Source organism: Myotis brandtii, unplaced genomic scaffold (genome assembly GCF_000412655.1).
Source record: "Myotis brandtii unplaced genomic scaffold, ASM41265v1 scaffold561, whole genome shotgun sequence".
Classification (NCBI taxonomy): domain Eukaryota; kingdom Metazoa; phylum Chordata; class Mammalia; order Chiroptera; family Vespertilionidae; genus Myotis; species Myotis brandtii.
The window spans coordinates 1,132,679-1,154,599 of NW_005370085.1; the positions used below are offsets into that span (position 1 = coordinate 1,132,679).

The window sequence follows — 21,921 nt, forward strand, 5'->3', positions numbered from 1 at the left end:
ATGGACAACAGGGTGATGAGAACATGAGTGGGGGGGGGATGTTAATGGAGCATGAGTGGGGGTGGGGAGGATGGGGGTTTAATGGGGGGGATGAGGACACATTTGTAATACCTTAACTAATAAAGAATTAAAAATAAATAAATAAAAAGGGTAAGGTAGGTATAGTCCTGTTTTAGGAAAGTCATTCTAGTACACCTGTCCCGCCCCACGTCCACGGGTTACCCTGACTAAGTGACAAGCAGGAATATGATGATGTGGCGTCCTCTTATCGCTCAGAAAGGTTACGGATTCTTTCATGTTTCAGCTGTCCTGGATAATGAGAGACTCACTGCGGAGGAGATGGATGAAAGGAGGCGGCAGAATGTGGCTTATGAATACCTTTGTCACTTGGAAGAAGCCAAAAGGTAAAGATGGGCTGGCTGGAAAAAGAGATTGGGAGGAGGGAGCCGATAGGATGTGACCGCAGATAAAGGTCTCTTTCACTGTGTTGTAGCCGTATCTGCGGGAGGCCGGTGGTTTGAAGGAATAAGTATAGTTAGGGTGTTTATTCATGGGACCAAGTAACCTTGGTGGTAGTTTATTCATGAAACACTGATGGACATTTTTTTAAAAAAAATTTTAAATTCTTTATTGTTTAAAGTATGACGTATGGTGGACGTTTTTGTATACTGAAAAATGTCCAAGTTTGTGTTGTTCTGATTTATGCCCAAGGGGCCTGTGTGAGGCACTCCCAGCTCTGGGGGAGAAAGAGCATTGTTAGGATTAGAAGTTCTTGGGCGTTAATGTCTCACCAGTTCTTCATTCGTTTTGCTTTATCTACGAGTTGGGTTCCTTCTCTCCTTGGCCGAGCTACGAGTATAGGCCCATTCATTGGGCAGTCCTCAGAGACAGCTTACCAGAGGCAGCGTCCTCTGCATCCTTTGTGAAGCGAATGTACAGCTGCTCTTTTGCTTCATCAGATGTCCAAAGCCTTTTGTGGCCATATTCTTAGAGTCTCGATTTGCTATCCGTTGTTCGTTCCTTTTGTCCCGGCGCCCTGTTCCTTTGAATGTCCCGGGGCAGATAGATGTAATTACAGATCAGGTATCCTATAAGGGAGCTTTGGCGGAAAAGGCCAGCAAGGGATATAATGACAGGTATTCGTGATGCATAGGCTGATGAAAATCATGGATGTTTGAAGTGTGACTAATAAACAAGACTTTTTGTTTATTTTTAATTCTGAAAATATAAAAAGCGCTACAGGAAAGTCCAAGGAAAGTACAGCAAACATGCATGTATTTCAGCAGGAACAAATGTTAGCCCTTTCAGATCTTTCTCTTTCCTCTCAAAAAGACACGGTGGCGTTCCCTTTGTGCCCCTTCCTGATCCTGCTTCCCCTTCGTCCTGTCCCTGGGGCTACCACTAACATGCATTTGGTGTGTCCTCCTGAATGCAGGCTTTTTTTCGGAGCTTCAAGCTCTCCCGGGAGACTGTGGGATTAGCGATGATTGAGGTGGGGAGAATTGTTTTTCTAAATGGAAGGTTAGACACCAGAGGAGTGTGTTATTATAAAAGGGGTTGGTTTCCTATATAAAGTCTGTAAGGACTTCTTGAACAAGAAGATGCAGTCCTCTGCTCCTCCAGCTGTGACTGGCTCTAGCTTTGGAAGGTCAGAGAGTTTGGGAGCTGCAGCTGGTCTGAGAGACCAGGTTGTGCTCCTTGAAGCCTTGTTGATTCCGTTGAGATGAGCTGGGGATGGACAGGCAGACGGAGCCTCAACTCGCCTTCCTTCCTGCATCCAAAGCAGTTCTGTTTTTTGTTTTATTTATTTTTTAAAATATATTTTTACTGATTTCAGAGAGGAAGGGAGAGGGAGCAAAATAGAAACATCAGTGATGAGAGAGAATCATTGATTGGCTGCCTCCTGCACGCCCCACACTGGGGATCAAGCCCACCACCCGGGCATGTGCTCTTGACTGGAATCGAACCCGGGACCCTTCAGTCTGCAGGCTGACGCACCGTCCACTGAGCTAAACCAGCTAGGGCTGTTTTATTTTTAAATGTATTGACTTTTTGAGACAGACAGACAGACAGACACATCGATTTGTTTTCCACTCATTTATACATTCATTGGTTGATTCTGGTCCTGTTGGGGGTTGAAACCTGCAACTTTGGCGCATTGGGACAACGCTCTCACCAACTGACTTACGGGCCAGGGCTCTGCTTTTGTTTTAATATTGGGTTTGACAGTGAAATTTCCTTGTTACACAAGGTGTCTTGGCTGACACCCACTTGTCACAACTAATCTAGTTCAACCATCTCATTTCAGTGAGGAAACTGAGGCTAGAGCTTTCATGGTCTATGTGTAGTTTCTTGATGGAAGAACAATTGTCATCATTTTATCGATGACAATTAACTAGGTGTGGGCATTAGAATCACCTAGGAAACTTCCCAAAAATACAGATATCCAGGCCTTACCACAGAGATTCTGGTTCAGTAGACCTGGGCTGGGAGGTCAGACACCTGTATATTGTAAATGCTTCTAGTGGTTCTGATGGTCCCCCCGCGTTGAGAAACAAGATTTAAAATGTTTTTAGAAGGCTGCTTGCCCGGCCGTTGTGGCTCAGTGGTTGAGCATTGACCTATAAACCAAGAGAAGATGGTTCGATGCCCTGTTAGGGCACATGCCTGGGTTGTGGGCTCGATCCCCTGTAGGGAGTGTGCAGGAGGCAGCCGATCAATGATTCTCTCTCATCATTGTTTCTCTCTCGCCCTTTCCTCTCCTCTCTGAGATCAATTAAATAAATAAATAGATACATAGATAGATAGATAGATAGATAGATAAATGTATGTATGTATATATGAAGTCTGCCTATGCTGGCATATCATAGCCTGAATAGAATGATGCTTTTATAATCACATTTCCTTCTTCAGTTGCTGCCCTAGCAAGGTATTTCATTTGTCAGGTGTTTTTTCCAGTATAGGAAGGTAGCCCATTTTCTTTAAAATCCCTCGACCTGGGCTGAGGTCAGACACCTGTATATTGTAAATGCTTCTAGTGGTTCTGATGGTCCCCCCGCGTTGAGAAACAAGATTTAAAATGTTTTTAGAAGGCTGCTTGCCCGGCCGTTGTGGCTCAGTGGTTGAGCATTGACCTATAAACCAAGAGATCATGGTTCGATGCCCTGTTAGGGCACATGCCTGGGTGGTGGGCTCGATCCCCTGTAGGGGGTGTGCAGGAGGCAGCCAATCAATGATTCTGTCTCATCATTGTTTCTCTCTCTCCCTTTCCTTTCCTCTCTGAGATCAATTAAATAAATAAATAAAGAAATAGATAGATAGGTAGGTAAATATATGTATGTATATATGAAGTCTGCCTATGCTGGGATATCATAGCCTGAATAGAATGATGCTTTTATAATCACATTTCCTTCTTCAGTTGCTGCCCTAGCAAGGTATTTCATTTGTCAGGTGTTTTTTCCAGTATAGAAAGGTAGCCCATTTTCTTTAAAATCCCTCCAGGGGGCCATGACACCTGGGGTGTTTTTTTAGTTGGGTGTTTTTGCATACTTAGTGAGACATTTGTGATAGTCTTCATTTTTTTATGCTTTGGCTATAAGAGAGGACATAATAGTGGCAGTTACATGCCCCGGTACGTGCTGCCTGCTGGCCAGGCATTGTGGAAATGTGCTTGGTTTATTTAATTTTTTAAAAAATATTTTTTATTAATTTCAGAGAGGAAGGGAGAGGGAGAGAAAGAGATAGAAATATCAATGATGAGAATCATTGATCGGCTGCCTCCTGCATGCCCCCTCCTGGGGATGGAGCCCTGAACCCGGGCATGTGCCCTGACTGGAATCAAACCATGACCTCCTGGTTCCTAGGTCGATGCTCAACCACTGAGCCACACTGGCTGGGCATGCTGGGTGTTTTTTTTGTTGTTGTTGTTGTTTTTTTTTTTTATGGAGGCAATCATATAAAACCTTGACGTGGTGAATTTTTTGTTTAAAGATTTGATTAGGAAATCAACGCTGAAGCCCCTATTTAGATTTTACAGCTAGTCAAGGTTAGGGAAAGAAGCCTGGGAATGTCCTGCTGAGAACAGAGGACTGGATCCCTCCCGGCCGGCCACCTGCTGTGTTTGAGGTGCCCCGCAGGCAGATCACATGCTCTTCCTTATGCGCTTGGGACTTCAGCTCCAGCTGTGTCTCTTTTATTTATTGACTAGAGGCCCAATGCATGAAATTCATGCAAGAGTAGGCCTTCCTTCCCCGGGTTGCTGGCACCAGCTTCCCTCTGGCTCCCGGGACCTGGGCTTCCCTCACAGCCTCGGCTTCGTCCGGAAGGATGTCCGGTCTAATTAGCATATTATGCTTTTATTATTATAGATTTATTTTTTAATTGATTTCAGAGAGGAAGGGAGAGGGATAGAGATAGAAACATCAATGATGAGAGAGAATCATTGACTGGCTGCCTCCTGCATGCCCCCTATGGGGGGAAGAGGGGAAGAATCGAGCCTTTGAGCCGGGCATGTGCCCTTGGCCGGAATTGAACCTGGGACCCTTTCGTCCGCAGGCCGACGCTCTATCCCCTGAGCCAAACCGGCGAGGGCCCAGTTGTATCTCTTAACCTGGAGAGCTGGGCTGCCCCTTCTGTGCTGCGAGGGCCCCTCTTTCCCCTCGAGCACGAGCCCCGTTCGCCTTTTTGGATTGGCCCCATCCTGCTTCCTTTGTAACCTCCACCCCTCCCAAACTGGAAGAGCCGCCAGGGTCTGGAATTTACACCGGTTCCAAGGCCAGGAAGAAAGATCAGAGAGATCCAGGGGAGAAAAGGTCCCCCTCTTTAGTTCTATTTATAAGACCGCCGCTCCTCCCACTCAAGGCTCCACCTTGCAGGACAGTGGCCCCATTGTGTATCGCAGGGCACGCCGTTTTCCTTGTACCTGCAACAGAGCTCTTCAGTGGAAGGAGAGGAGAGTGACTGTGACTGTGGAGACAGTGTGTGTAAGTAAGAGTGTGTGCAGAGAAACGAGAGAGGGCTGTGGGTGTGGGTTTGTGTTTCCCCAAAAAGGTAACTGGGAAAATTTAGGGGTGATTCCACAAAAGTATGCTCTGGGGTGGTTGGGAAATAGAAAATGCAGAGCTTCTGCTTTCTTTATTCTTTGGGGAGTAGCTTCAATGTAGAAGTTAAGTTATTGTTCTAATGAAATATTATCTAAGGATATCGGGCTTTTTGCTAGGGCTACAGAGCAGATCAAGGACTTTATAAAGGGAGCCATCTGAAATTACATGTGTATGCTTAAATGCAGGTTTATTTTTATCCTTTTGCCTGTTCTAATTGGGCTTTTCATTTGTTTTGGCTAAGGAGCAGTAGGAATGCACAGCATTGTCACTCAAGGGAAGGAGGTGAGATTTAAATATGTGAGGTCTTGCACAGGAAGAAGTGATAGATCAGAAAAAATAGATCAGGTGACAAAAATAGATCAGGTGGGGGAAAAAAAAGGAAGAGAACATATCAGGTAGGGCAATCTGAAGATAAAGAGAGTAGTACTGGAAATGGGATTAAATTCAGGCCGGGCTGTCCTGGCTCAGTGAGGCAGCCAATCAATGATTCTTTCTCATCATTGATGTTTCTTTTTTCAAATATATTTTTATGGATTTCAGAGAGGAAAGGAGAAGGGGGAGAGAGAGAGAGAAACATTAATGATGAAAGAGAATCATTGATCAGTTGCCTTCTGCACACCCCACACTGGGGATGGAGCCCCGCAACCTGGGCGTGTGCCCTGACTGGGAATCGAACCGTGACCTCCTGGTTCATAGGTCAACGCTCAACCACTGAGCCATGCCAACTGGGCTCATCATTGATGTTTCTCTCTCTTTCTCTCTCTCTCTCTCTCTCTCTCTCTCTCTCTCCCTTCCACTCTGAAGTACATAAAAAAATATATTTTTAAAATTCAGTTAGGTTAAAGGTCACAGGAAGAAGGTTAGTTCCAGGTTATTTCCAGCACTCTCCCAGTTCACATTTAGGATTCCTTCTTTCAGAGGCTTGCTGGTGTGCCTTTTCAGGACTGTCACGAGCCACCCTCCTCCTGCTCAGTCTCCATGCCCCAGCTCAAGGAGTAGGGCACACCCCCTTATGGAAGGGAAAGTAAGGGCTGTGGCTGGTTAGAGACGGTCAGAAACCGAGACAGTCGCACTAGATAGAGGCACTTTACCTTCTGTCATTTAGGGGAGTTGAAAAGTTTCTTGGAAGGAAATCAGGTCTTGAGAAGAAATTCTCTTCTGTGCATGGGTCTTTGTGGTTGGCATCGACCCTTTTCTGGGATGAACTCTTTAGATCTCTCCGTTAACTGGGATCTGAATTTCAGTAACATCTGGATAGGTCCAGGCTGGCCCACCATGATCCTGAAAACAGACGTTAAAGACATTGAAGAGGCAAGAAAATAAAATGGATAGGTGAGGTAACTAGGAAGAACAGCTGGCCCACCGGCTTCTAGAATTTTCCAGTGGAGGATCATGACTTAACGATCGAGGGGGATCATTTTTAGGAGGTGACTCAAGCTCTTCTTTAGCAGATGAGAAAACTAGTTTAATCGCCTCGGGAGACCCAGTGTGATTAGGGGGCTACCTCGCACGTGGCTACTTGGTGGCACGTTGGGACAGCCAGCTGGATGCATTCATGTGTTCATAATTATCAAGGGAGGAAGTGTGGTGTGGGATTTATTCTTAACTCTCTTTTAAAATGGTGACATAAATGAAAACCTCTGATCTCCTTTCTGAAACTTAGTGCAGCTGCATGCCACAGACTCCTGGTAAGAAGTGGATTGCATTGAAATAGAAGTGTATTTGTTATAAAGTGATTCAAATTGAGAGCAGTAACAATAGTTACTTTCCATATAGTAACAATGTTATAAGTGGGAGGTTAGTTCCTAGTGTGGCCACATAAAGCTTTTTACCCAACTGTGTAGCTGAGACTGTTAGCAAATTTATAATTAAGAAATGTGAAGAGGCCCTAGCCGGTTTGGCTCAGTGGATAGAGCGTCAGCCTGCGGACTGAAGGGTTCCAGGTTCGATTCCGGACAAGGGCACATGCCTGGGTTGCAGACTCAATCCCCGGTGTGGGGCGTGCAGGAGGCAGCCGATCAATGATTCTCTCTCATCATTGATGTTTCTATCTCCTCCCTTCCTCTAGTTAAAAAAAAAATGTGGTGCTCGCTTCGGCAGCACATATACTAAAATTGGAACGATACAGAGAAGATTAGCATGGTCCCTAAAAAAAAAAAAAAAAATGTGAGGAGTAATCTGGTAAATATTTGGCAGTCAGCTAGTTAGTAGCTATCATTACCACTAAGAAAAGTCATATGACTATAATCTCAAAATACTAAATATCAAGTAAAACAGAACTGGAAAAAGTCTGATTAAAACGTCTTTGAAAATCTTGACTTCAGTGATACACGAAGTGAAAAGAAGGACTTTCAGTTTGGGCAGGTGTGAGTTCTGAGTCTGCTTTTGCAAGTTGCTTTAACCTCAGGGAGTGAGCCTAAATTTGTCCTTTGCAAAATGATCTACCATGCATCTTAGGAGTTGCTGTGAGCATGAAGTGCCTGGCACAGTGTCTAAAGTACAGTCGGCATTCACTAGATGTATTCTTTATCCTGGTCCTTGATGGCAAAGCCAATTGACTGTAAAGATGATGAAGTATTCATAAACTTTTCTGGGCACTTTCAAGGTCCTAAAGTTTGGTTAGACCTAGTTTTCCCACTTCAGACTTAAGCGCTTGTCTTAAAAAGGAACTCCAGAAACAGAGGCTACTCTCTAGGAAGTAGGATAGAGGTGAATGGTATGAGCGGACTGTTCCCTTTTTATTTAATGCCCTTCTGGATATTTAAATTGCTTTTTACAATGATCATGAATTTTAAAATAAAGAAAAAAGGAATGAAGAAAAGGGAAAAACAGTCTAACATAATTTTATTTTATTTATTATTTTATTTTTATTTTAAATATATATTTTTACTGATTTCAGAGAGGTGTGTCACCTCTGACACGCGTGTCATAGGTTCGCCATCACTGCTCTAGGAAGTAGGATAGAGGTGGATGGTATGAGAGGACTGTTCCCTTTTTATTTAATGCCCTTCTGTATATTTAAATTGCTTTTTACAATGATCATGAATTTTAAAATAAAGAGAAAAGGAATGAAGAAAAGGGAAAAACAGTCTAACATAATTTTATTTTATTTATTATTTTATTTTTATTTTAAATATATATTTTTACTGATTTCAGAGAGGAAGGGAGAGGGAGAGAGAGAGCTAGAAACATCAATGATGAGAGAGAGAATCATAAGTCGGCTGCCTCCTGCACGCCCCCCACTGGGGATCGAGCCTTGCAACCTGGGCATGTGCCCTGACTGGCAGTCGAAGTGTGACCTGCTGGTTCATAGATCAATGTTCAACCACTGAGCCACACCGGCGGAGCTGTCTAACATAATTTTTATATTGTAATCATGAATTTAGATTTTTAAAATTGCTGTAGTGCCATTTAATTACGATTTTCAATGGGTACATAATGTTCATACTTTATTTATTCCGGTTTAATATTATATTGCTTTGATTGCTGGAAAGGTTAAATATTTCCCTACATATTTGTTTACCAGTTTTATTTTAGGTTGTATATCTTCTGGGGTTATGATGTTAACTTTTGTGAGTACCCTTATAATATGGATGTCCTACAGTTAATAATACTGTATTGCATTTTTGAAAGTGACTAAGATAGTAGATCTTATCGACTCATCACAGGAAACGTATTTTCTTTGTAACCATGTACGGGGATGTGTGTTAACTAGACTTACTGTGGTGATCATTTTATAATAGACACAAATATATAATCATTATGTTGTACCTCTTTTTTTTTTTTTAGTGAACATATCAAGATTTTACTGTCATAATAATAAAACAAAGTATGAAGCTTAGAACTGGATCACTTGACCCTTTCTCTTTTTTTTTTTAATTTTAATTTTAATTTTTTTTTATTGCTTAAATTATTACAAAGAGTATTACATATTTCTTTCTCTTAGATCTGCAGTTGAGCTCAACGCATTCAAGCCTCGGCACAATCTTCTTTGTTTTTTTAGCCTTTTTTCGGAAAATCAGCTTAGTCTGCCCACGGTGGCCGCTCTGCCTCCTGTCACAACACCGCTTTCCCTGCGCACACAGAGAGAATCCTTGCCCTTCTTGTACTGTGTTACTTGTGGGGGTGGCCGCTCTGCCTCCTGTCACAACGCCGCTTTCCCTGCGCACACAGAATCCTTGCCCTTCTTGTACTGTGTTACTTGTGGGGCTGATGCTTGCCACCTTCTCACAGAAAGTTCGCCGGGTTTTAGGAATGTTCACCATGTTTGGGAGCGCTGTCAGCACGGAAAGCATGTTGTACCTCTTAAACTAATACAATGTTATATGTCAGTTATACCTCAGTTTCCAAAAAGAATCTGAACGTCAACCTTCTGTCATATTTGCTACCAATATTTCCCTTAATTTTCCACTTTCTTTGTTATTTCACTGTTCAGTTTTGTTTTGTTTTTATTGATTTTTTACAGAGAGGAAGGGAGAGGGATAGAGAGTCAGAAACATCTATAAGAGAGAAACATCGGTCAGCCGCCTCCTGCACACCTCCCGCTGGGGATGTGCCCGCAACCAAGGTTCATGCCCTTGACCGGGATCGAACCTGGGACCCTTGAGTCCGCAGGCCGACCTATCCACTGAGCCAAACCGTTAGGGCTCATTGTACAGTTTTAAATTTTGTCACTTAAATGTTAATCTTTCTGTTTATAATATCTTCTAAATTCAAAGTTTAGATAGTTTAACTTCTCTACAGCCCTGCTAAAATTTGAAGTTTTATATTCTGTTATCTTTCCCCTGATTTAGTGATTTAATGTTTTTTAAGAATCTAAGTCTTTAAAATTCGTGGTGTTTCTAAATTATTCTGATATCATTTAAAAAACAATGTTATTACTACCTATTAACAGTTGATGTCTGCTTTCTCAGATGTTAGATTACATATAGTTCTAGGCTTTTTATTCTGTTATGGTGAACTATATTTCATTTTTCCTGAGAAAATAGATATGATTTAATTTTCTTGTACTTATTGAGAAGTAATATCTGAAGCTAGCATGATTTTATTAAAAAATACGTTTTTAGCCCTAGCCGATTTGGCTCAGTGGATAGATAGAGCGTCGGCATGCAGACGAAAGGGTCCCAGGTTCGATTCCGGCTAAGGGCATATAACTAGGTTGCAGGCTCCTCCTCGGCCCGGGCCCTGGTCAGGGCTCATGCAGGAGGCAACCACTCGATGTGTTTCTCTCACATCGGTGTTTCTCTCTGTCTTTCCCTCTCTCTGAAAATCAAGGAGAAAAAAAAAGTCCTCGGGTGAGGATTAAAAAAAAATATGTTTTTATTGATTTTAGAGGGAAAGGGAGAGAAACATTGATGTGAGAGAGAAACATGGATTGGTTGCCTCCCACACAAATGCATCTGGATCAGGGACCAAACCCGAAACCTGGGCTGGTGTCCCCTTGGTGCACAGGATGACACCCAACCAACTGAGCCACGCCGGCCAGGGCTGAAGGGAGCTTGATTTTAACTTCATGACAAGTAACTTCTTTTTATACCTTTTCATGACTTGAAACTTGTGAAATTCTTGTTTCTTGAGGTTTCCCCAACTTACATATTAGAGTTGATGTCAGCTTAGTAATTCTGCCGGTAATGAGACTCTTCTGGGTTTATGATATCTTTTTTGTTTGTTTATTTTAGCTCTAGGAAATGGTCTATTATACCTTGATTTGGTTCTGATTCATTAGTTCTGTCTTGGGGGTGCCTTTGGTTGGTTAGATCTGCGCAGTCTGTTTTATGGCTGTTCTTCATTTTGTTTATCTTGGTTGAATCAGCGTTCTAGATGTCTCGCATATATCTTCTGCCTCACTGACTTGATTTTCTACCATCTTTATTTTTTCCATTGGTTTGGTTAATGGTAGTTGCTAAGCCTTGTGATATTGCAATTTTCATTTTGAACTGTTAACTCCTTTTTCCTCTCTGCTCTTTTTTTTAAATTTTAAATATATTTTTATTGATTTCAGAGAGGATGGGAGAGGTAGAGAGAGATAGAAACATCAATGATGAGAGAGAATCATTGATCGGTTGCCTCCTGCACATCCCCTACTGGGGATTGAGCCCGCAACCCAGGCATGTGCCTTTGACTGGAATCGAACCCCGGACTCTTCAGTCTGCAGGCCGATGCTCTATCCACTGAGCCAAACTGGCTAGGGCTTCTCTCTGCTCTTGATAATAAATCACATGGTCTCTGATTAGTTCATGAAGAATAATGTGACACAAAGGATCCCTTTTAGGTGGAAAAAAGGGGATGGTAGCCAAGAGAATTGGACTTAATATTTTCAGTAAGTCTTGGGGTGGATGTGACCACAGGAAACTATTGTTAACTGGCCAGGTTGACTGTCTGAATTGTTCACCAAAGTTGGGCAAGTCTGACTAGGCTAAGCAGATCATTAATTTGACCTAATTTGGCGTATATTTCCTTCTGTTCTTAGAGGTCAGAGCAACAATAGTGTAAATGAAATTATAGAAAAAAAGAAAAGAAAAAAAGATTTTAGGGCCTAAGTTGGCATGTTCTAGGAACTTAATTTTCTGGCTTTGCATAGTGAGCTGCCTCTGATTTCTGCAGAATTCCTTCTGCTTCACAGTTAAGCAATTCTCCTTACCTGTTGGTAGTAGAAACTGATTTGAACATTTTAAAGCCGTGTGGTATTCGATGGACTCCTGGTTGTTTCCAGCTGTGGCTGCTAAAGAAACCCTTTCATAGGAAGTATTTGTGTAAGAAAGTGCTGGTAGGCAAAGTGAGACCATCCGGAAGTGATTCATATTATTGGGGCTGTTTATTTAATGTGTGGCTTGGTTGCCTAGCGACTATCTTTGAGCAAGCTGAGGGGAGGACACTTCTGCGAGGTCCCGCTGCCTACCTGACCAAATGAGGACTCAGCGTCTTGATTTTTCTTCTGGAAGAGCCTCTGGTAATCTGATTGATACCCGTGCTTTCACAGCGTGTGAATCAAAGACTCTTCAACATACAAATGAAAGATCTGGTTAATGGTTTATTTTAAAGAGAGTTTAGTTGCTTAAGCTTGAGTGTGTTTTTTTTTTTAATTTTTGCTTATAATTATATGTTGGGAAAAATTACTTTATTTTTCAATAAGGCATTTTATTTTAGAAACCTTCATACTTCAAGTAAACCAAAAAGCCCCCCACCCCAATCCAAAAACCCAATCCTGCCATTTGCGCCAATGTCAGTATTCTCCTCCCTGTCTTCAGCATTGTTATCACCCGTGTCATTTATTAAGCACTTCTTATGTGCTAGGCACTGTATACCCATCGTCTAATGAGCTATTCTTGAAGTTCTGGGAGGTGCTTATTCTTATCTGCATTTAACAGAAAAGAAAGCAAAGCTCAGAGAAGCGGACGCGCCCGGCTAGTAAGTGGTTGATCCAGATTTCAGGTTTGGCGAGGACTCCACAGCCCTCTTCGGCACTACGTCTGCTTCTAAAAATAATAATGACAGCAGGAGTAACCACCAGTGATTAACAGAATGATGATGTAGTAATTTGCATGCAGCATTACTGGGAGAGGGGCGTTATTTTTATTTATTTTAAGTTTTCATTTCTTCAGTTTCTTCTGGGCTGTCTTTTTTTTTTTTTCCTGTGCAACCTCCTCTTCTGGCTTAGGAACAATCTGCTCTTTTTCAGTAAGGATCATCTCTCTTTTATTTTTAATATATTTTTATTGATTTCAGAGAGGAAGGGAGAGGGAGAGAGAAATATCAATGATGAGAGAGAGTCATTGATCGGCTGCCTCCTGCACGCCCCACACTGGACATGGAGCCTGCAACCTGGGCGTGTGCCCTGATCGGGAATCTAACCATGAACTCCTGGTTCATAGGTTCATACCTGGTAGGTTGACACTCAACTACTGAGCCACTCTGGCCAGGCGGCATTATTTTTATTTTAAAGAGGGAAAAAAATGAGTTTGTATCACTTTGTCTCAAGATCATAGAACTACCTGTGGAATTCAAGCCCAGTGCTGTCACCTCTGTGGGCACTGACAGTCTTCCACCTGCCAGTCCGACTGTGTGAGGCCGAGTCTCCGATTTCTGTGTCTTTGTGTCTAACTAGATTGTTGGGCTTTGTCATATACTTTTTTTTTTTTAATTCACTCAGAACTAAAGACAGTGATAGGCTTACCTGAGTCTTGGTTCAGCGTTTGTTGATTGGTGAAAGATTTGTGCATCCGTGCTTATAAGAAATACAGCTAACGTAAAATCTAAGTGATTTCTATGGGCGTCTAGAAACATGGTAATTGGCCTCTGATGAATGTGTATATTTCACATTGTTGACGTAGCTTCTGCTCACCGAGACGGTCTCCATGGAAGGGGAAGTGGATGCAGTAGAGGTTATGTAGTTACGTACAGTGACTTGGGGGGGACGGGGACTGCAGAGTTCTTGATTGGTTTTCTTTCTCATAACCTGTTATCTGCTTTTGATTCAGTTTAGAAAGGCTTTCCTTCTTGCCCTACCCAGTTTGGCTCAGTGCATGGAGTGTCGGCCTGCAGACCGAAGGGTCTGGGTTTGATTCCGGTCAAGGGCATGTACCTGGTCAGGGCACGTGCAGGGGACAACCAATCGATGTGTTTCTCTCACATCGATGTTTCTCTGTGTCTTTTCCTCTCTCTTCCACTCTCTCTAAAAATCAATGGAAAAATGTCCTCGGGTGAGGATTTAGAAAAAAAAAGAAAAAGAAAAAAAGAAAAGCTTTCCTTCTTCCCAATTGCTTGTGTTTTTTTTTTTTTTTTTTTGGTGTGTGTGTGTGTGTGTGTGTGTGTGTGTGTGTGTTTAATAATGACCACATGCAGACAGGAGTGGCAAATTGGATTGGAAATTGCCTTGGATCGTTTGGCGAGATCTGTATTTTTTGGTGTTGTGGGTGGAGGGAAGGCCTGTCTGAAGGCCTCTATTTCTTCTTTGCTCAGAATACCTTCCTGTTGACTCATTGGAAATCATAACGAAAAGCAGAAGGGAGCATTAGAGAGGCAGCTGCCAGCCCAGGGCGTGGCCTCTGTTAGGACAGATGCTTGGGGACTGAGAGAACTCCGGTTTTCAGAAAAAGTGTGAGACTTTGGAGAAGAAGCAGATACTGTTATTGTGATATAAATAGAAAGTATCAGTCTGTTGCTAAAGGCCATTAATTAGCAACATAGAAAACGAAAAGTATTTTTTTGAATAGGATTAATGAGTGTTCCTAGAAACTGAAGCAGGAGGAACTGAAGTATAAAAGGAGGGAATGGGGCAAAAGTAGCTGTCTGTGGAGGTTGTACGAGTTGACATGTTCCTCAGTAATAAATGAGGGCTGCTTTCTCCATCATCTCATCAATTTAAGAGTATTCGTTTTTTTAAAAAAATATTTGTGAATTTTATAGGTGAAAGTAGTATTTCGTGGAAGTTTTACTTTCAGATGGTTGAGTTCTGAGTGAAGCTGCGCCTCTTTACATGTGATGAAAAGCCATCTGTAGTTCCTTCTCTGTCCATTGTTTTGGCAGAGCCCTTTGCGCACATAGAAAAAGGGGTCTTTTCTTACTGATTTGTAAGCGGTCTCTATCTCTTGAGGATGCTGACCCCTTGGATGCCGTATGCGTAGTAGATAATTGTTCCAGTTTGTTCTTTAACTTTTGACTTTAAAGTTTTAAAATAGTTTAGAATTTTAAAGCTCTTGGTTATTTTGAGCTTTTGGGCTCTATGTTACTTGTAGAGAGTTCTTATCTATACCGAGACTTTACAAAAACATTCCCCTGTACTTTCTTCTAGTATTTTTAGTATATAAAGAGTTTCAACATTTGATCCATTTGGAATTTATGTTGGTGTGAGGAGTGAAGTAGAGATCCTGCTTTCTCTCTCCCCTCCCCCCCCCCATATGAGATTTGGATAATATCTTAAATGATGAGCATTAGCTCTCTTATGAATGTGCTCTGAGTTTGCCATACTCTCTAGTCTATGAATTGAGACCTTAATTCTTTTCAGGACAAGGCAGCTGCAATTGTAGAGATTTTTGAAACATATGGCATACATTTCCTTTTAGAGAAACTGACTAGAATTTTCCAGAGTGCTTTCAAGCAAGATGTATTGTGATGTTACAAAGCTTAATAGTATATAATGAAGTTGGCATTGAGAGAACAGGTTTTAAGAATTTATTTAAAAAAAAACTTTAAAAAATATTTTTATTGATTTCAGAGAGGAAGGGAGAGGGGGAGAGAGAGAGAAACATCAAGGATGAGAGAATCATTGATCAAGTGGCTCCTGCACGCCTCCCACTGGGGATGGAGCCCGAAACCCTGGCATGTGTCCTGACTGGGAATGGAACTGTGACCTCCTGATTCAAAGATTGATGCTCAACCACTGAGCCACACTGGCCTGGCTATTTATTTTTATTGATTGATTTTAGAGAGAGAGAGAGTAAGGGAGGGAGAGAGAGAAACACTGATTTTGTTTTCCACCCATTTATGCTTTTATTGGTTGCTTCCTGTATGTGCCCTGACCAGGACCGAACCGGAAATCTTCGCATAGCGGGACGATGCTCTGACCACCTGAGTTATACTGGTTAGGAAGGGAGCAGGTTTTAGATTAACCGCTTGCACATGTGTACTGTGAAGAGATGAACAGGCTGGCCAAGCTAACAGAATCCATTCTTTGGGTTTGGATTTGAATACTGTGTGGCTGACTTTCTGCATCCCTCTTTTTGATGTGTATTCTATTAATGAGGGTTTGACATAAGGGAAGAAAGGATTTAGTGGTCAAATAAGTTTCAGAAATACTGGATTAAGCCCAGTTAAACAGATTGCTTAACCTGTGGAAATTTTTTTATTTTTATTTTTATGAGCAGGTTTTAGATTAACCGCTTGCACATGTGTACTGTGAAGAGATGAACAGGCTGGCCAAGCTAACAGAATCCATTCTTTGGGTTTGGATTTGAATACTGTGTGGCTGACTTTCTGCATCCCTCTTTTTGATGTGTATTCTATTAATAAGGGTTTGACATAAGGAAAAAAAGGATTTAGTGGTCAAATAAGTTTCAGAAATACCAGATTAAACCCAGTTAAACAGATTGTTTAACCTGTGGAAATTTAGATTCTTTATCGTAGGCTGCAAGTTCTGAGTCTACAAGGAAGAGGGGAGTGTCAGACTCATTCTCACAGATCATCTTTCTTAGGATTGGTGTTCCAGGGTACCCTGGTTTGGGAAATACTTTTCTCGTCAGAGTAATGGATTTGAGGGACTATTTCAAGTAAGAATTTGGGACATGTTCATGGCCAGTTCTCACCTGTTTTATGTTTTATTTGTAGTTTCTTTCCATTCTCCATTATTGAGTTCTATTCTTGGCTTCTAGAGCTTAAATTAAAGCCATTATTGTACTAATTGTACAGGTATAATTGCCAAACTGTTGCAGGATCTTCTAGGCATTGTGAAGAACAGGAATACATTTTTTTTTAAAAAGTGTGTGTGTGTGTTGGGGTACAAATGTACTAATTATTAAAAAGGAAAAGAAGAGGGGGTAGGGGAAGCCGGGGGAAGGTCAAGCGGGAAAAAAAAAAAGGAGACATATGTACTACTCTTTGTAATATATTTTTTTAAAATATATTTTATTGATTTTTTACAGAGAGGAAGGGAGAGTAAACTGTTGCAGGATCTTAAAGGCATTGTGAAGAACAGGAATACATTTTTTTTTTAAGTGTGTGTGTGTGTGTGGGGTAGAAATATACTAATTATTAAAAAGGAAAAGAAGAGGGGGGTAGGGGAGGCCGGGGGAAGGTCAAGCGGGAAAAAAAAAAGGAGACATATGTACTACTCTTTGTAATATTTTAAGCAATAAAACAAAATTTTTTAAAAAAAGGAAAAGAAGATAATGACAGATTTTAGTCTAGTGAACTAGTCTCTGGCAAAATTTCATGGCATATGATGAAATGGATGGCTTATGGGCACTGAGTGGGAAAAGAAGTGATGTGTAGGGGTCGACCAGGACTCCCTGTAAAGGCTTTGTCATAGTAACATCATTTCCCTTTGGACAGGGTCCCCGGATTGGTGACTCAGAGGAACACAGTAATGTCTAGATTTCAGTAGGAACTTTGAAAGTATGGCCTGTAATACTTTTGCAGGCAGGTTGGGTGAATGTGGACTAGATTGTAATGTAATTAAAGCTTATCGCCAGCTGAATAATAACCCATATTCAAAAAGAGCTGCAGGATGGGGAGTGGCTGTAAGTGGGGGTGGGGTTTCTTCTTCCGGCGGTGAAAATCTCCTGGAATTAGATAGTCATGGTGGTTGCACAACTTTGTGAATATACGAAACACCACCGCGTTTCACACTTAAAAATGGTGCAAATTTGTTATATGAATTTTATCTCAATAGAAAAAGGTGCTGCTAGGTTTTTAATTGGGAGAAAGCTCTTTAGGGCATGTTTCATATGAAACATTTTTAGTGGGACTTAAGAATGCATAAATGATGTGTTGATCGCACTTGAGCTTGACTTGTTGCTTGAGGGGTTTATTTTTGTTTTATTTATTTTATTTTATTTTTTGGTTAATCTTCCCCTGAGGATGTTTTTCCATTGCTTTTCAGAGAGAGAGAGAGAGTGAAAGGGAGAGATGGAGGAAGGGAGAAAAGAGAAGGGGGCGGGGAGAGAGAGTAAAAGAAAGAAACATCAATGTAAGAGAGATACATAGATTGGTTGCCTCCTGCACGCACCCCGACTGGGAGTGGGGAGCAAACCTGAAACCCAGTTATGTGCCCTTGACTGGAAATTGAACCCGCAGCCCTTGGGTGCGCAGGCCAACACTCTAACAACTGAGTCACACCGGCCAGGGCCTTGAGGGATGTTTAATTTAATACACTGCCTGACAAGTTCTGCTTTCAAAATACCTTGAGTCTACTGGTGGTAAATGTGAAGTCCTACATTGGGGTTCAAAAAATGGAGTGTCTAAGTACAGGATAGAGAAGTAGCATTCGTGGGAAAATAAAAGAAAATGAAACAAATCTGAGATGTGTATTAACTCATTAATAGAAACGTGGAGAGCCCTGGCTGGTTTGGCTCAGTGGATAGAGCATTGGCCTGCGGACTGAAAGGTCCCAGGTTCAATTCCGGTCAAGGGCACATGCCCGGGTTGTGGGCTCGATCCCCAGTGGGGGACTTGCAGGAGGCAGCCGACTAATGATTCTCTCTCTCATCATTGATGTTTCTATCTCTCTCTCCCTCTTCCTTCCTTTCTGAAATCAGTAAAAATATATTAAAAAAAAGATAAGTGGAGAATGCAGCAAGGGAAGCGATAGAGGGTTCCGTTGGCCTCTGAGCTGATCAGAGACTCCCTGAAGTTGCCTTTGGTGGGACCTTGATCATCTAGAGCAGGGATGGCAGCTTTGTGGTGGGATTCTTCCACACCCACGCCTGGGAGTGGTTCCTCAGGTGGGTGTGGGTCCACTAGTTGAGTTGGTTATTGCTGCAGAACTAGAGCATGCTGGGTGAGCATGACCAGGGTAATAAAGGCTCTATACATTCTGATGGGTGAGGGATAATGGAAAGGAATGAGATTACATAACACAGAAACAAGATTCAGAGGGAATATCTATAATAATAAAAGCGTAATATGCAAATTGACCGAACAGCCGAATAGCAGAACAGCCTCTCGACGACCACACTATGTCACCCACTGCGCCAGGCCAGCCAAGGCAGGTGTGACGCAATTGGTGGGGGCTGGGCCATCGCCCCATGATTGCCACGCAGAGGGAGGCCCAGGCCACTGACTGGCGGGCTGTGGCGGGTGGGTGGGGCCTCCCTCTGTGGGGTGATTGATCTCGGGGCTCCCGGACTGTGAGAGGGCACAGGCCGGGCTGAGGGCAGCCCTCCCCTCCCCCCAGTGCAGAATCTCATGCACCGGGCCTCTAGTAGAAACAGAATCTCAGTTCAGTCTGTCAGCCTGTATAGTAATTCATTCAGCTGTTAACTTTGTGCCTACATTATTATTTATTTTATTTTATTATTTTAAAATATATTTTTATTGCTGTCAGAGAAGAAGGGAGAGGGAGAGAGAGAGATAGAAACATCAATGATGAGAATCATTGATCGGCTGCCTCCTGCACGCACCACACTGGGGATCAAGCCTGCAACCTGGGCCTGTGCCCTTGACCGGAATCGAACCTGGGGACCCTTCAGTCCACAGGCCAACTCTCTATCCACTGAGCAAAACCTGCTAAGGCTGTGCCCACATTATTAAAAAATTCCTGGAAAATGGAAGAGGGATTCAATTTATCATGTGTGGTGTCAGAGGAACAGAACTAGGCAATGGAAATGTGCCTAATAGGAGGAGGAACTTTATAACAATAAGAAAATTCTTAAAAATAAAAGTCCCCAAAAGTGCTTTGGAAAAATCCATGTTGCAGGTTTTCAAGCGTAGACTGTATAACAGTTAATGGAAGATTATGTTCTAACCCGAGTACTTTCTCTTGTTACTTAAAACAATTTTTATTTTCATTTCCTGTGTTATCCTTAAAAAGTATTTTTGTTTTGAATGGCTTGATAATATTCCATTGCTCATTCTCTGTTTTTTTTTTTTCTTTTCTCTGACATGGGGCTAACGAAGTTAGAGAAAACACTTTCAATGAAATAAAACGGGTAACACACAGTTCTGCGCTCCCCCATGTTCAGGACCTTCTGGGGAAATGGAGAAGATGTGAAAGTGTGACCCAGTCCTGCCCTTAGGGGGCGTACGTACGGATGGATTGGGCAGACAGGGCGTAACCATTTGAAAAGTTACTCAACATCAAAGGATGAGAGGTCTAACTGATGCCAAGGGAACAGTGCTGTAAATGTGTGAGAGTTTAGATGAGGGAGGATTACCTTACGGCTGGGTTTGGCAGGATGAGCTGAAATGGTGTGGGAGAGAAGGAAAGCCCACGCACACAGATACTTGTCTTATTCTCTTGCGTTTCTTCAGGGTTGAGACCGTCTTTTTCGACTTCTTGGTCTCCACGCCTCCTTCCACAGTGCTTTCCCACAAAGTGGATTAGGTGCTCAGGGATATTGTTCAGTTGAATTGGTGCACAGTGTGGGGAGGTTATGTGGGGGTCGTGGTGGTGAAGAGAATGTCAGTATTGTGCCTCCGAGAGCTTAGGGGAATTTCTTTTTCTTTTATTATTTGGTGACCATGGAGACCAGAAACAGTTTGTGTCATGCAGTAGTTATTTGTAGAGCACCCTGCTGCAAAGGTAAATCGGAAAACGATTCCACCCTTATGTATTTAAATAACTGCGTTAAGTGGTGAGATACAAAGTGTCACAGGAAAGGTGACAGGAAGTTTGGAGGAAAAAGAGACTATTTCCAATGGTAGATCGTGGAAGAGTTCGTGGAGGAGGTGACTTTTTTTTTTAATGTCTTTTGTAGAGTTTTTCCTTTTTTTAAAAAATTATTTTTTTTTAAATCCTCTCCTGAGGACATTTTTCCATTGATTTTTAGAGAGAGTGGAAGGGAGGTGGAGAGACAGAGAGAGAGAAACATCGATGTGAGAGAGACACTTCTATTGGTTGCCTTCTGCACATGCCCGGACCAGGGCCCCGGCTTGGGAGGAATCTGCAGCCGAGGTACGTGCCCTTGACTGGAATCGAACCCGGGACCCTTCAGTCCACCGGCCGACACTCTACCCACTGAGCCAAACCGGCTAGGTCGAGGAGGTGACTTTTGAGAGTAACATTTGAATTGTCTGAGATGGATGAAGCTGATCAAAACTTTTAGCCAAATCTTTTTTTTTTTTTTTAATGTATATTTTTTTATTGCTTTCAGAGAGGAAGGGAGAGGGAGAGAGAGATAGAAACATCAATGATGAGAGAGAATTATTGATGGGCTGCCTCCTGCACGCCCCACACTGGGGATAGAGCCTGCAACCCAGGCATGTACCCTCACTGGGAATCGAACCGTGACCTTCTGGTTCATAGATCGATGCTCAACCTCTGAGCCATGCCGGCCGGGCTTTAGCCAAATCTTGATTGTCAGTAGGCATCTCCATCCCTAGCTTCCCATTTTACAGCTTGATGACCTCTCTTTTCTCTACAAAATCCCTCAGTTTTTCTTTCCCTAACAAATTTATCCCATCTCATTTAACATACCATCTTGACCTTCCCTGTAGCAGTGGGAGAATTATCTTTCTTCCTAAGACTTAGCCTTCCATCTGTGGTCTGGATCCTTTCCTTTTTTCTTTTCTTTTCTTTTTTTTTTTTTTCTTCTAGGGTTCCTATTCAGTATTAGTTTCTTAACTATCATTTGCCTATTTTCCTTTTACATGCTATTTTACATACATATTTTCCATAGACATGCTCACCCATTTAAGATGTACTCCCTTAATACTAGACCTCACTGTGATGATTGTCCCTTCTTTTTTCCTTCAGGGAAAACTTGTCTTTTACTGCCTACACCCTCACTTCCCTACCTTAGCTCATGTGGGTGTGACTCATGAGCCTTCCTTTCCCCCACTGAAATTTCTTTCGCTGATATCACCCATGACCTAATTGCTATAGCCACTGGAAAGTTTCAGTACTTTCTTTCTTCATCTCAGCAGCATATGACACTCTTGTCTGTTCACTTCATGAAATGTTCCTCCTTTTCACTGGGTAGCTTTTTGTACTTTTTAAATTTTGACCTGTGTAAATGAATTACCTAAGAAAATGAATTCAGGTAGCGCCTCCTGCAGGAAGCTTACCTAGATACCCACTCTTGTTCCTACAGCACCTCCCACAATGTACCTTTATGATAGCTTTTTTTTTAATTAATATAAGTGCCTTAGACTTTTCCTTAATGTA

General features: G+C 42.2%; 1 protein-coding gene across 1 annotated transcript in view; it reads left to right on the forward strand.

The window, feature by feature from the left end:
- The first annotated feature begins 304 nt into the window (after positions 1-304).
- Positions 305-21,921, forward strand: part of IQGAP1 (IQ motif containing GTPase activating protein 1) — a 94,536-nt gene continuing 72,919 nt past the window's right edge. The window contains exon 1 of the mRNA XM_014549616.1: positions 305-404. Coding sequence (XP_014405102.1) covers positions 340-404 — 65 coding nt within the window. The 5' untranslated portion in view covers positions 305-339. The remainder of the gene's footprint in view (positions 405-21,921) is intronic.